The sequence below is a fragment of the Anneissia japonica genome, unplaced genomic scaffold (assembly GCF_011630105.1).
Source record: "Anneissia japonica isolate Jap-2015-1 unplaced genomic scaffold, ASM1163010v1 scaffold1065_len1792383_cov172, whole genome shotgun sequence".
NCBI lineage: Eukaryota > Metazoa > Echinodermata > Crinoidea > Comatulida > Comatulidae > Anneissia > Anneissia japonica.
Window position 1 is genome coordinate 306,575 of NW_022684135.1, and position 14,886 is coordinate 321,460.

The window sequence follows — 14,886 nt, forward strand, 5'->3', positions numbered from 1 at the left end:
TAAAAAAGTAGACCTACTTTGATACACTACTATTGATAAATGTGATGTTTATTCATTATAAGTCTGTTTAGTTATACTGTATTGTAATTTTTTCATCTTTATTGAAATTATCATTTCATTTTGAATGTCTGGCTTTGTGTAATAAAGATTGAATTTTTACAAATGTTTATTTTTCTTGTTATTTAGTTTTTTCCACAAACATTATTACTGTCAATGATTGAATAACCACTTCTCTCAAATTATATCCACTCAAAACTGTAATTTGCTTTACTTTCTGCTTTTAAATATGTTCCAAAAGAACCTATTTAATTTTAATGTTGAAGATAATAGTGATACAATATAATATAAGATGATGTATATAGAAAAATAATGGGCTATAGGCTACTTTTTTCATGATCTAGCAGTCCGCGGTAGAACATATCCCTACTCCAAAGATTTCCTTTGTTTTCTATTCTATGCTTCTATTGTCCATTATGTGTTTTATGATGTCATCACTCAACCTGTGCCTTGGTCTTTCTCCTTTTCCGTATTTTTATCTTATTGTTTTATATGGAATTTAAAATATACATAGGAAAAGCATGCCAGCCAGTCAAGACATTTTTTGGCAATGCTTTTGTTCTGTAGAGGTGTCAACTGTCACACAGAAATTTGTATAAAATACAGTTAACCCTTTTCTTTACTGGTTGACAGTATGTACAATCTCGAATATACTTTCGCTGTTGGCGTACTATTATTTACATTTTCCCCTCATGAATACAGTATAACAATACATTGCCTGACTATTTAGACAACACTGTTATGCGACTTATTTAGTTGCATTAATACGTGGATTAAAAGCTTTTATTACATTTGGGGCAGCAACAATAGCCAATGATTGCATGAAGTGGATTACATTTCCATTTAAATTTATATATTTATTTAAACAGGATAACATAGGGAGGGTGTGCCAACCTATTCTACACATGGTCCTGACTTGTGATACAAAATTACAAAATGAAATATAAACAAGTTAATATATAAACATATTAATAAAATTAAAAGGAAACAATTTAAAATATGATAAAAAGCTTAATCTTAAAACACAAAATACATTGAATTTTGTTATACATATATATGTAAGGTAACACAATTTTGGATACAAGTCTTAATCAAATATTAAAACAATAAAATTCAGAAGTTGAAGATTAGAAAAATTGTTTTTAACAGTTAGGGCCTATTTAATTTAGAAACAAGAAATCTCACAAAATTATATACGTATATACCTTAAAATCTCAAATTGGAGCCCTGGGCTTTTTTTTTTTGTTTTTTGGATGGGCTTCTTTTCGAGATGAGCTTCATTCTGAGGCTACTTTTGCAAAGTAAAGAGTGGGGCTTTTCAAAATGAACGCTGTAAATTTTGGGAATTCTACTATAAAACAATAAAAAGGCCACTGTAACAGCAATCTGTATCGTGGAGTGTAACCGGCATTAAATCACCTTTACTGTACTGTATAGACCAAGTGTGTTTTAAATTTATTTTGTTGCTTTGAAATTCATGTACAGTGCATGTATACCATCTCGAAAAAAGGCCCATGCTATCTTGAAACGAAGCCCATGGCTTTCTTTTCGAGGCTACTTTTGTCAACTAAAGAGGTTTGCTTCAATTCGAGATGGGCCTCTTCTCGAGATTAGGCACATTGGGCTTCTGTTCGAGGTTTTACGGTAGTCAAGATAGTCAACACGGTGAACACCGTTTTTTTTTGTGTGTTTACACTGCGACACTTTTCAAAGGGATAGACCAGTACTTTAGCAACTTGCAAAAAATGTATTGATATTGTTTAGCCTAATGTGCTCCAAAATTTTTTTCATTAATGGTAAATAATAATTATGCATGTTGATTAATGAATTGTGACTAGTGCTACACAAGCAGGCTATAATTATTAATTAATTTCCAATAGCGAATTCAATTTAAAAAAAACTTAATTTATTCAATAAAGCCTTCTTATTATTTATAAATGTGAGTAGGCCTATTATACAATTTCATAATATGATATGCATATCGATCGCATTACAACAATACCAACAATAATATCTCTTCAACAGACTCAAAATATTAAGAATCGTCGTGGAAAAATTACAATAAGATATGATTCACTTGCAATAGGATGAGTTCCCTACATTATACAAGTACACTCCATGTTTAGGGAATAGGCCTATATTCGGAACCAAAAGAGTGTCCTCTTAGGGATTTTGACAGTGGCGTATCCAGGAGTCTTGAAATGGGAAGGGGTTTGTGAAATGGGAAGGGGTTTGTTATGGGGAAGGGGAGACAATGAGGTGGGGTGGGGTCGATGATTAAGTGAGGGGGGTGCAGGATAATGGTTATGAGGTGCCTCCTGCGGACCATAAGTAACCCTGGTTGTTGTCATTCATACAACGATGACATAATGTTTTCTTTTTTATAATTATATTTCTATTGAGATAAAAACGAGTGACAATATAAATAAACTAAATTTAATTTAAAAATAATTTGGAGTGATATGAAATCAAAATAAATGTAATTAAAACAATAAAATTTCTATATTGTTTTATGATTCAAGTTAATAACAGCAGTATGAATGGAGTAATGAAATCAGGGTGGGGTTAACGATACATTTGAATCCTATATGAAAGCACAAGAAAAAAAAAGAAGAAAAAATGAAGGAGGGATTTTAATGTTGTATAAGGCCTGCATTTCGACATTGCACAGAATAATCTACAAGCTGTAGGCTTAGACATGCATTTTACGTTTGTTTTTTATTCAGTTTTCCATTATTTCAAATAACATCAGGGCCTATCCTTTAATCAGGGAATTTTAATCAAATAATATAACCCATCAGCCTTCGTGTGGCGTGAACACTTCCTTTAATATGGAAACCAGATCAATAAAAAGAGCTGCATTTCTTATTTGAACTCTTGTAGTCCTACTTTATTGTAGTCCTGTTGTCCTATTTAGTTGTTCGGTTTACGCATTCTTAGCCAAGTGTACAAACGTTGTTGATCTGTGGCCTACGCGTTCTCAATGTGATCCCATACCCACCAACTCTGGTTGCTAACCTGTAGTGCCCGCTTTAATATTTTTCCCTTCTCAATAATATTAAACACAAATTGAACAATCGTGACAAATTGAGCCGTATGCCGTATTCAGTTGCCGGATAATAATAACATCTCACTATTGTTGAAGGTTTCACGAAAAAACCCATTAATTACATGCGTCAATGGAGAGTAATTTCCACAAGTCGCTTGTCGGAACTGACAAAACGCTGCAGTCCTACTTTTTGATTGTGATTTCTGTTTATATGATTCAAAACTACCGGTAAATATTAAATCTTCCTTCATTATCTTGGATTCCGACACGGTGTCGAAACAATTAGTTTTTCGCAGATCAGAGACATTCTTTAAATTGATTACCAGCCATTAGGATTTACATATATATTTACATACTGCATCTTTTACTTGGCGATAAATAATTTTATCCTTATTCTAATTCTCATTTGAAAATAATTACTTGCTTAAATATACAAAGTGTATGAATTTTACGCAAAGTTTTATTGTAAAGTTTATCAGCTCTTCACAGACTGAGGTTAGTATATTTTCAAATAGGTTTTCGTTAAAAGCAAGATGCTGATTATTATTTTCCTAATGTATGCTGATCATGATTAAAATAATTAAATTCAATACTTGTTTTCTTATTTGTCTTTGATAAATTACCATCGATCTGATTCTTGGCCCCTTTTCTTTACATTTTGCTCTTCAAATAACTTCCGACTCAATGCTACATTATTTTCACAATAATACACAATCCTGTATCGATTACGATATATTTATGGTATCTTAGCAATATGAAATTAGGATATTAATTCTTGCTATCGTTACGGTTACTGTATGCTGAAGGTTCACATGGGTACGGTACTAAATAGCAGGTAATCAGGATATTTAGCTTATAAAATGTGAGTTAATATTTTATTATGTTTAACATGTATAATATAATCATAAAGAAGTTTTATTATTCTTGTAGCAAATGAGTTTAGATTGGAATTTAAAGTGGAATTCAACAAGTAAGCTTACAAAAATGTAATTTGGTGCCTGTCCATGTTTAACCGAAGACATAATATTGTCAGAGGTAGGCATACTTTCCGTTAACTCACGCTGCCAGGTGTTCGTCTAGGCACCAGAAGTAACTATGCCTAGGAAATGGTAAGCATTCTATTTCCATGGCAATAGGTGGCTTTCTTCCACGTTCGACCCTCCAAAGCACTGTGCGATGTGTTGGTGGTGAAACACTGAAAGAAGACCTGAATGTTAATTGCAAAAACACTATGTTCTTATACACATCTAGATGTGTATAAGAGACAGGTATAACATAACTCAATGAAAAAGACGATGAGATGTCAACGACTTGGTAGACTTAGAACACAAATTTTATTCAAAACGTGAATATTATTCAAAACACACATGCTGAAGAAGACCCGTGGACGGGTTGAAATATTCATGTTTTGAATATTATCATCTTAATCATCATCACATTGACTTTGCGGTGAGATGTTCATGATTAACCATTTATTCTTTACTGAGATCCAAGATGGCCACATTAAGGGATCGTATCAAGCGGCTGAACCTGAAGAGTATTCAAACATCTCAAGATGGTTCAGATGATGACGAATTTGAATCAATGGATCCTCTTGAACGATTAGCACGGACCCTGGAATTAACAGCAGCAGTTCCAGTAAGATGTTCTTATTCCTAAACCAACAAATTATTAATAGGTCTTATACAAGAGGTACACGATACAAGATAATGTTATTTGGAAAAATTAGGCCTACTTTCTACTTGCAAATTTTACTAATTACTAATAATAAAAAAAAAAGATTATATGCTAAATTTGTAAGTAAAACATTATTATTAAAATTCCACATATTGTATTAATTATTTCATATATCAGTTTAGTTAATTTTATTTAACAAATGTGATCTTAATAGCCACGATAACTTAAAGCGATGGCTGGTCTTCGCATAAAAAATCGACAATATCATTATATGCAATAATATGTGAAGAAAAATATACAATAACACATTTAACACTGGATATTAACAATAGTCCAAAAGTTTTTGCTTAATACAATATGTTTAAAATAATTTCTCGAACCTTATTAAATAAATTGGGTTTTTTTTAATTGATAGTATTTTTATCACAATTATCATATCACATATCATATAACATCATATACCGTATCATTTCATACTACATCACACCGCATTATTATATCACATCATATCGAATCACACCATCCCCCCACCCACACACATACATCTAAATATCATTGATTCATTTTAGAATACAAATAATTCAGATATTAAAAGATATTTTCTCACAGTATTTTGTACTAATTTTGAACGCCAACAACATAAAGAACAAGAACAACAACGGTAAAAACACAAATAGCAACATTAGAAGCAAAAAACAAAAACAAAAACAAAAAAATAAGAAGGAAAATAAAACACTATAGAAGAAATGGTTAGGCATTAACACTATAAATGATACTGAAAATGAGCACGTATGTAGTTTAAGCCTAATTGTTTGATACTTACAGAAATTCAAACCACAAGATGGTCAACGGTCTTTGCGCAATGTACGGTTGGTTTTGATTTAATTTGTGCGTTAGGCCTAAGTCACGTCTGGTCGGCCTTATTAATCAGCACATTTCACACTGCACCAATGGTGTTATTAGTTTGTATGCTAGCACAACTATTTCGTCAGGTTGGCACATTCAATACTGCAAAGATGCCTGTTTTTAAATATTAAATTATGTGTGGTTTGCACAGTTACCTACAGAAGAGGATTTTTATAAGGGAGAAAACCCAAGATATACGCGCACGCACACACAACGTCGGCATATCATATCTCGGCAACCGAGGCGATAAAGGGTCGTGCCATCCCAGTGGCGGACCGTTTGCAACGATGATCCACAATGACGGTCACACAGAGCGCCGACGAATTCGTCGGCGGTGGCTGATCGTCCGTCAACGCTGCAGGCTCAGGGCTTTACTCGTGTGGTGGAAACTTTAGAATATAGGTTCTATGCAGTGTACATAAAATTTAGGTCTACACGATTGGTTGTTTTCTTATATTAGTTGTGTCGCCTGCGTTATATTGCAAACCATGCACAACTACTCGATACTAGTTTATATTGCATGCTTAAAATATATCACACACAGACTATCCTTACAGTGTATATTTTTAACGGCTTATGATGGCTTAGTAATAGTGATAAAGCGAGTTTATAAATTGATTTTTCTTAGCCACTGGGTGCACTCTGATAGTGTTTGTTTTTTATGTCACTTACAAGCTGCACGTAGATATGCTGTATTAGCAACATTAATACCTTGGCGTACGTGTTACTTGGCGTACGTTAACGTGATGGTATAACCTACATGTACCAGCCTACCGAATATTTGTGCTGAATTGCGTACGGTATATGGTCCGTGACTATTTACCAGCCTTAAAGAGGCGCTTCATGGTAGCTACATGTAAGTCACCCCCGCTTATAGGTACGGTATCTACGTAATTTTGTTTTAATAATAATAGGTTGAAGAGACACTGCATTTACCGTCTGCGAAATAACTAATTTGGCATTCAGTTTCACCTTGTCTTGGTGCAAATGTTCACAGTTTAATCTCATGATGTATAATTAGGCCTAATTATATAGGCATTTATTAACGATTAAATTATCTCCTGCAGATTCTAAAATACGATTAGAAAATGTTGGCACTTCATGACAAATTATAGTAAACAATCAAGGCAGGTGGTTGCAAGTTTTAAATATGTAATCTACATTCAACCTCTCGGGCTAATACCGTACAATCGATAGCAAGCAAGTAATAATAAAATGACTGTTATGCGATGTCTCTGAACTTAGTACTGTAATTGATTTTTTGTCACACTAAGCCTTCAGATCAAATGAAAGAAAGATAATTTATCGCCAGGCAAGCACGTTATTAACAAAATGGTTAAAATATTGATAACCGAAATTGCACGATTATCTTCAATTCGATGGAGCTTTCTTAATGATAGCGTGTCTTTTAAAAAAAAAATATATATAAACGAAAAAACACGGAAATTGAACACAATGTAATAAACTCATACAACATTCCGATCCCCACACTATTTTTAAATTGCTGCAACGATGTATCGCAACACTAAAAGATACTAGTTTAATTTTAAATCTGCATACTCTAGGCCTACTTGTTTCAAAATATCTTGATTGAAATACTAACCAAACCCTGCCTATATTGAAGCACAGAATTTGCCTAAACATAAGAACAAACTATTGTTTTGTAGCATTTTAGGTTTAACTAATGCAATTACTAATGGAGCATGGGTTTATATATCGAGATAATTCATCTCGAAGAGTGAAATTATTGGCGGTAGGAGTGCGTAAATATTGGCAATTTGTAATAATAGAATAAACTGAATATACAACTGCGTTCGCAAGGTTTTCATTGATTTTGTCTAATTGCTATTATAATAGTTAATCCTCAGTTACTTGTATTTAATCGAAGAAACTTTATGAATTTAATTAGCGCAGCATTAGCAATCTTGACTGCAGCAGGAATTAATTACAGCACGGTTGTTTCCGGCCATAAATAATGGTACAGCATCAGTTGCACAGTGATATTGATTGCTGTTATAGAAAACATGACCTATTTTGATGAGCCGTTAAAATTTTTCCAATTTAGTAATGAATGCAGTGGAATGAAAAGGCCTGTGATTGCATGCAGTACAAGTACTCTACATAAGGCCCTACTATCAATTCCCATATTGAAGCATGTATAATCTGACCATTACGTTTTAAGATATAAGTTCTGAGATACAGAAAGCAGCTATAGCTCAGTCGGCTAAACTGAAGATGGTAGCTACTGTGTGTGTACTGAACGTGGAGATCTCAGGTCCCCGGTTAAATAACAATCGCAGCTCTCCTTGTGTTTTAGCTTGAGGCTGTGCAAGTTACAATAGCTTGAGACGTTTAAGCGGTTGATTCCGTGTGCATTATGACCCCACTGTCTACGTTAAATAACCTATTTTCCCGGAGTACTGCCTAATCACTACCAGAAGGACGTCCCCACTGGAAATATGTCTTCTTTAGACTTTCGTGGGTTATCCTTGGTGTTTACACCGGTTAAATCCATCCTTCAGGGCATCACGTTATTGTTAGATTTGTCCGCGTCTATGCTGCCTGATTTTTTTTTCTTTTGGTTTGTCTTCAAATAAAAGTAGGGTGTTAGGAATTTAAAATTTAATTATGTGGGTTATACTGCAGCCACACTGGTGCAACAAGAGATAACCAATAACTTCGAAAATGAAAAAAAAAATAGATAATTTATCAGCATTAATGAAAATTATTAAAAAACATTCGTGATTGGTATGATCGCTACATGCCTATACAGTTATCTTATGTTAGAACTTATGGTTTATTTACATTCATAATGTTTTTAATCACGTATGATTGACGAATAATTATATAGAATGTTGAATGTTTACTTTATTGTTGAATAAATTTACAATAAAAGAAAAAAAAAATGCAAACACATGCTTTGTAGTGGAGAATATCTAATGCGCATGTGCTTTGGAAATGTGAAATTCATTTCCCAATGCTATATTGACGTATGAATGAACTGCAAATAGAAACACAGGAACAGAAGAAATTACACTGTTGCCCCGGGATCTCTTTGGTCATTTCGTGTTTCATTATCTGAGTGCAAATAATTAAAATTTCTACATCAGATTCAAGATCATTGCACAATGTTAATATGTTTAGTTAACTATTGCGCATGCTGAACCTATGACCTAGATGCTAGATGTTGCCCAAGGTACCTTCAAAGTTAACAATAGAGGCACATGTACCTAATTTCCTTCTAATGTCGATTTCATCAATTGTAATAACATAAACATTCTGGCACAGGTTATCGTGAAAACGACACGAGCATCTGTTGAAGACGACCGTTCCGTTTGCGAGCTTATTTTATGCTATTATACATTTTCATGCTGTGCGCTTCAGTGAACGATGTGCACCTCTACCCCTCTTAGGCTTAAAATTGACAGTGCAATTGTCTTTCAGAAAGAAGACAACGAGGAAGAATTATCAGATGAGGATGGAGTTTACAATCCGTTTACACATCCTACTAAAGGTAGGGAGAGATTGTGTTTGTACTTACACCAACTAGTTACAATTTGCACTACTAATTAGAAAATAATATCAATAATAGATAATGATATAGACCAATTAATGTGCATATATAATGTGCCAGTATGTATTACGATATGCTCATGGTGCAGTTAACGTTGACTGACTTCATAAAAAACCATGAATAATAAAAATAACCTAGTGTTGTAAGAAAGGAGTGCTATTCATTACCCAAGGCAGTTTTTCTAATTGACAACTCCTACGAAAGAAAGGAAAGTCTCACAACTCCATTTGTGGGCTGCGCCTTAAAGTGTCCCGCTTGCTGCCTGTGTAGTTTATGTAGCTTAATCCTAATCTAATGAAATTACATTTTTTAAACAATAATTATAATTATTATCATTATATGTTTCGTCTAATAATGTAAATAATCTTTGTTTTATTGAATATTATCGTTTCTATTGTTCCAACTTGTTAGTGTGTAATTAACATCATAGGATTTCATATTGTATTTACAAAATATTATGTAGGCCTATGTATTTGGGTTAAAATTAAACCGTTTTCGGTCGGCTGAATTACAACACTCTTACAAAATATTGCAAAGTAAATAAATAAACAAATGTTGGCTCGATATATACATTTTAAAGTTTTTGGTTCTCGTTTTATTTACTTTCAGTTGATCTTCAAATTGGGCCTAGGACTGTCATTCCAAGCATGTACAAACCCGTCCAAATCAACATTACTCCGCAGCCTGTCTGCTTTGAAACTGCAGCAGTAAGTTGAAGCATTTACAATAATTATTGGCGTCATTATTATTGTCGCGAAACATTTTCTGAATTAGGCCTGATAATTGTTTTTATTGTATATCTTGCTGATTGAATTGATGCTTAACCCAGAAAACACAAAACGTTAATATAACATTAACATTCGGATACGTTGTGAACGTTGTCACGGTGATTAGGTTACCGGTAAGTAAGAATGACGTTAGGACAACATTGCAGCAGAATTAGCCTATATAGAGTCTGAACTGAAATTACGTGAACGAACGAACGTGTTATTGTTCTACAAAAAAAAAAAAATAAATAAAAAACAAAAACAAAAACAAAAAATCAAAAATAAAAGTTTTGAAAACCAAATTGAAACGTTATTATAATGTACTAGTACAATTATTAGCTGGGTCATGTAATGAAATACACGGGTTTATATCTATTTAGGTAGAAAGTAAATTATTAATTTACATATAATGTGCAATCTAACATTTTTATAAAAATGTCATTTATAAAAAGGAATGATTAATTGTCCTATCTATATACTTTTTGCTGGTACCGTATATCAATATTTTGTTAGTTCAATAAGCGTTGAACATAGTAATGAAGGAGGCTTCTTATTCAATATTAGGCCTTTGAGAACTAAAACATTTAAAAAAGGAAAAACGAGAAAGAACAAAAACAAAACGCAAAATGTTATTTGTAAAGTGCCATCTAAATGTCTAGAGACATGGCATTTGTAAGTCTAGTAATTATCTTTGACATGAAAGATAAAAAAAATTTAAAGTTAAAAGATGAGCGAATTCTGGAAAATAAAATAATTAGAACGCATTCTTTGATCTAAGTAGAAAATGTCGGTATAATTTTGTTCTTTGTTCCGAGCTATAAACCAATTGTGTACATTTGATCTACCATTAAATCCTGAGAAGACTTGGGTTTGATCAACTACAACCTGAGTGAGGATTGATGTAAAACCTGCGGCTATGAATCTTGCGCCTGACCACTATAGTCATTCAAGCCTACAGTTGCAAAATATATTCGTTTAATAATAATATAATAATAATCAATATTTATATAGCGCCTAATGTTAATAACCTCTAGGCGCTTAACAACAACATAATAAACAAAAAACAATAAAAAAAAAAGTTAAAATTAAAAAAGCAGCGATGCAGGAGATGATGACATTTAAGTGGTCTTACCCACCGATGTCAAAGTAACGTCGCTGATTCAGTGAGGCAATTTACACGCAGGTAATCCACAAGAAGGCAGCATACTGGGCTCCGACACTTTCCACTACAGGATAAGCCTGTGGCCCCACTACCGTACGCTGCCGAGACAGCAACGATACCTTGAGTAAGGAAAAGGTGAGACCACACCTGAAAACCACAATAAACATCTTGCAAAAATTAAACAGTCGAAAAAAGTGAGTGTTTAAAACGTTTTAAATGATTCAACAGAGTCAGCATTTTTTATATGATCTGGAAGTTTGTTCCAAAGCAACAATTGTAAAGATCTTCCACCATAAGTTTTAGTGACGGTTTTAGGTGTGTGGAGACGGTGTTTATCAGAAGAACGGAGGGTACGTGGTGGAGTGTAATATTCAATGAAGTCAGCCAAGTAACCAGGTGCAAAACAATGAACAGCCTTATATGTAATGAGAAGAATCTTAAATACAATACGTTGTTGAACGGGAAGCCAATGGAGATCATGTAAAGTTGGAGTAATATGAGAGTTGCATCTTTGTAGAGTGATGAGTCGTACAGCACTATTTTGTATGCGCGTAGTTTTGAAAGTTGAAATTTAAAAACACCAAGTAGGCTGTTACAATAATCAATTCGTGATGAACGTGTAAACCATGGACCTAAACTAATTTCAGAGTAGTTGGTTCGTCAAGGTATTTCCTAATTTGAATAATCTTCCGAAGAGCAAGATTTGAAGAACTACATATGGAATTGATATGGGAATGCATATTGTTTACACGTTACAAAATTACAAAATACTCCATGAGCAATTCAGATCGCAAAGAACATATAAACTTCAATATCATACTTATTATTATACTATTTTTTAACATCTTAAGATATTATTGCATAATGATGTGCATGTAATAATAATAATAATAATAATAATAATAATGTTCATGTGGATTATTTACGTTATAACAACATGTAAGGATAAGCAGAACGAAGTGCTTACTCCATATGGCAGTTAATTTTCAGTTATTTACGAATTAAACTTCAAAAAGATAAGCATTGTACACAAAAAAGGGGTGCTTTAGGGGTTCTTCAGTTGTCCTGTATATGGAACCTCTGTAGCACCTTTATAGGTTCGAAAAAGAAGAAAAATAGATTCGCTAAAGGGTCCTTCGAACCATTTTGGGTTCGTTAAAATGCTTTTAGAACTATTTACAGAACCCTTCGAAACATACAGTAGAACCTTTTTAAACCGAAGCTTCCATATACAAGACAGCCAAGAACCTCTGAAGAACCATTATTTCTGAGAGTGTATATAGAACATTTTAGTGTTAGGTAATTGAAAATTGAACGAAAACAGTGTTATACTAGGCTATTAACAGTTTTTAGAAAGATGTTAATTTACGTTGTATAATTAAACTAGGTTTAAATTAATAATAGCACAGAAAGATCGAAATTAACTAATTGGTACGACGATGATGGCATCTTATATACAGATTTACATTAAATATTCTAAGACACCCTTCTTAGTTTTATACCGTATACAATTAAATGTCTCTACACCTGATAAATTATTGAGACGATAACTTACAAAGGCTGAATTAGAACACTACAGATTACCCTAAAATAGCCCATTGTACTTATTATTTAACTGTCTTCCTTTAGGCTGTATAAACACCATGCCATCTTTCAATTTCCGTCCACAAATATAATATCACCTGGTGCTGTGAGCTTGAAAGACAAATATAAAGGATTCTATTTAATGTTAATTTAAAATGTATACAGTGATGGCCTTTTAAAGTATATCGGTATTATACACACAACTGGCCCATGCCAATTCAGTTAATATACACCGTAAATATGGTGTATAGCACATGGGTAGTTAATAGTAATATTATTACTATTTCAGTCACCTATTTACACTGCTGATGGATTACTTACTCTGCCAGTCCCTCTTATTTCTATGAGGGAGTATATCAAAATGTTTGTGCAAAGACACCTGACATAATACAGTTGTGTAGCCGTTAATAATTGATTATAATTTATTGCTATTATTATATTATTTAGTGGAGAACTAGGCATGATCATTAACTATTATTAATAATAATTTTAAATAATATTTCTTGAATATTTTTCAAAACTGTTGATACTCAATTTCCTCACAAAGTTCAACCAAATGAGAAACTTCGTTTTCCATAGAAACTACGAGATTGCCTGTTTGGAAACCGTTTATGGTCATTCAGTCCAGAGTGGAAACAAGATAGTTTCCAATTCCAGGCCATTGACTCAGCATTTCCCTATGGTCTGTGGACCACGGAGGTTTGTACATTCAGATACAATTTTATGGTGGCACAATGATTTCCGCTGATATTTTTTATTCGTAGACATCCTATGGATCTATGTGTTACAAAGTAAAATTATGTCTAAAATGGGGATGCTCTCCTCTATCACATTTGTTTCCTTGCAGTTCTGTGTTCGTTATTTCCACTCATTTTGTCAAACATTAAAAATTTATATTATTAAAACCGTATCTCCAAATTTTCATAATTGTAATTTAATTAGAACAGCAGCGTCTAGTTGATCATTTCTTTTTTATTTGGCCTTTTTGAAACATAGAATATTGTCAAGAGATGATGGTATGTATGTAAGTGATCCAAAATTTTCATGATCTACCACTTTGCATAATTATATTAAAAGTTCGGTAAATACAACCGTTTTTGTAAACTATAATACAGGGCTATTATTATACAATAACTGATTTTAATACCTAATTATTATCTTTGTTGTTGTCCCAACTTCTAGTGTACATCCACTGTTAATATTTGTTTATGTTTTAACTGTAAATAGTTTGGTCATCGCCTTTAAAACCTTTTATATAATTATGTACTAATTTCTTTTTTAGGACTCAACACGGAATGTAATAATATGTGTACAAGCCTATATAATGAAGAATCTGTTATTTTTGGATGAACCTCAAGTACAAACCGTGGGTGTGACAGCAAGGTACGTAAGATAATAACAATTGGAAATAAGATTATAGTCAAATCATTATTGAATATAATAACGATAACGATGACAATGATCGTGACCGTGACGACGAAGACGACGCTATTTCACTTATTCATTTCATTTATTATTTCCAGGTAATAAAATGCAGAAAAACAGAAACACAAGCCTGAGGAACCTAACATGTAAACTGAATTACCATTGAGAGGCTTCCCTTAAAAAAAAACCCCAAAAAAACAAAAACGACAAAAACACACATATAAGTATTGCAAGTAAAAATAGAAATATGATAAAATACAGTATAACTTTTTAAAGTTAAAAAATAAACAAATACAGTCAACACTCGATGAATATAATATTAAAATAAAAATGGAAGCCAAAAAAAGATTTTAACAAGATCAAGAATCAATGACAGCAAAAATTATTTACTTAATTATTCATTAAACAAATGGTTACCTGTACAAAGGTTTTTTTTTTGTATTGTATCATAATTGATATAATATTAAATGTATGATTGATTTTCATTACTGCTGCCTAGCCTGCAAATGCTGTTAAACCTATAATTCTATTGGTTAATTGATTGAAACTCACTATTTTCATGTCTGTTTTTTTTTTATATCAGCGGCCAACCCTCCCAAACAGAAAAGCTAAAACCATTCGAACAGCAACGTTGCGACGCATTGATCAAAGCAATCAGTGACATGTTATGGCAGGCTGGAGAGGA

General features: G+C 32.8%; 1 protein-coding gene across 1 annotated transcript in view; it reads left to right on the forward strand.

Moving 5' to 3' along the window:
- The first annotated feature begins 3,879 nt into the window (after positions 1-3,879).
- Positions 3,880-14,886, forward strand: part of LOC117103498 (inactive ubiquitin carboxyl-terminal hydrolase MINDY-4B-like) — a 15,590-nt gene continuing 4,583 nt past the window's right edge. Inside the window, exons 1-8 of the mRNA XM_033244052.1 lie at positions 3,880-3,968; positions 4,594-4,744; positions 5,609-5,647; positions 9,134-9,203; positions 9,873-9,970; positions 13,356-13,475; positions 14,059-14,159; positions 14,785-14,886. Coding sequence (XP_033099943.1) covers positions 4,601-4,744; positions 5,609-5,647; positions 9,134-9,203; positions 9,873-9,970; positions 13,356-13,475; positions 14,059-14,159; positions 14,785-14,886 — 674 coding nt within the window. The 5' untranslated portion in view covers positions 3,880-3,968; positions 4,594-4,600. The remainder of the gene's footprint in view (positions 3,969-4,593; positions 4,745-5,608; positions 5,648-9,133; positions 9,204-9,872; positions 9,971-13,355; positions 13,476-14,058; positions 14,160-14,784) is intronic.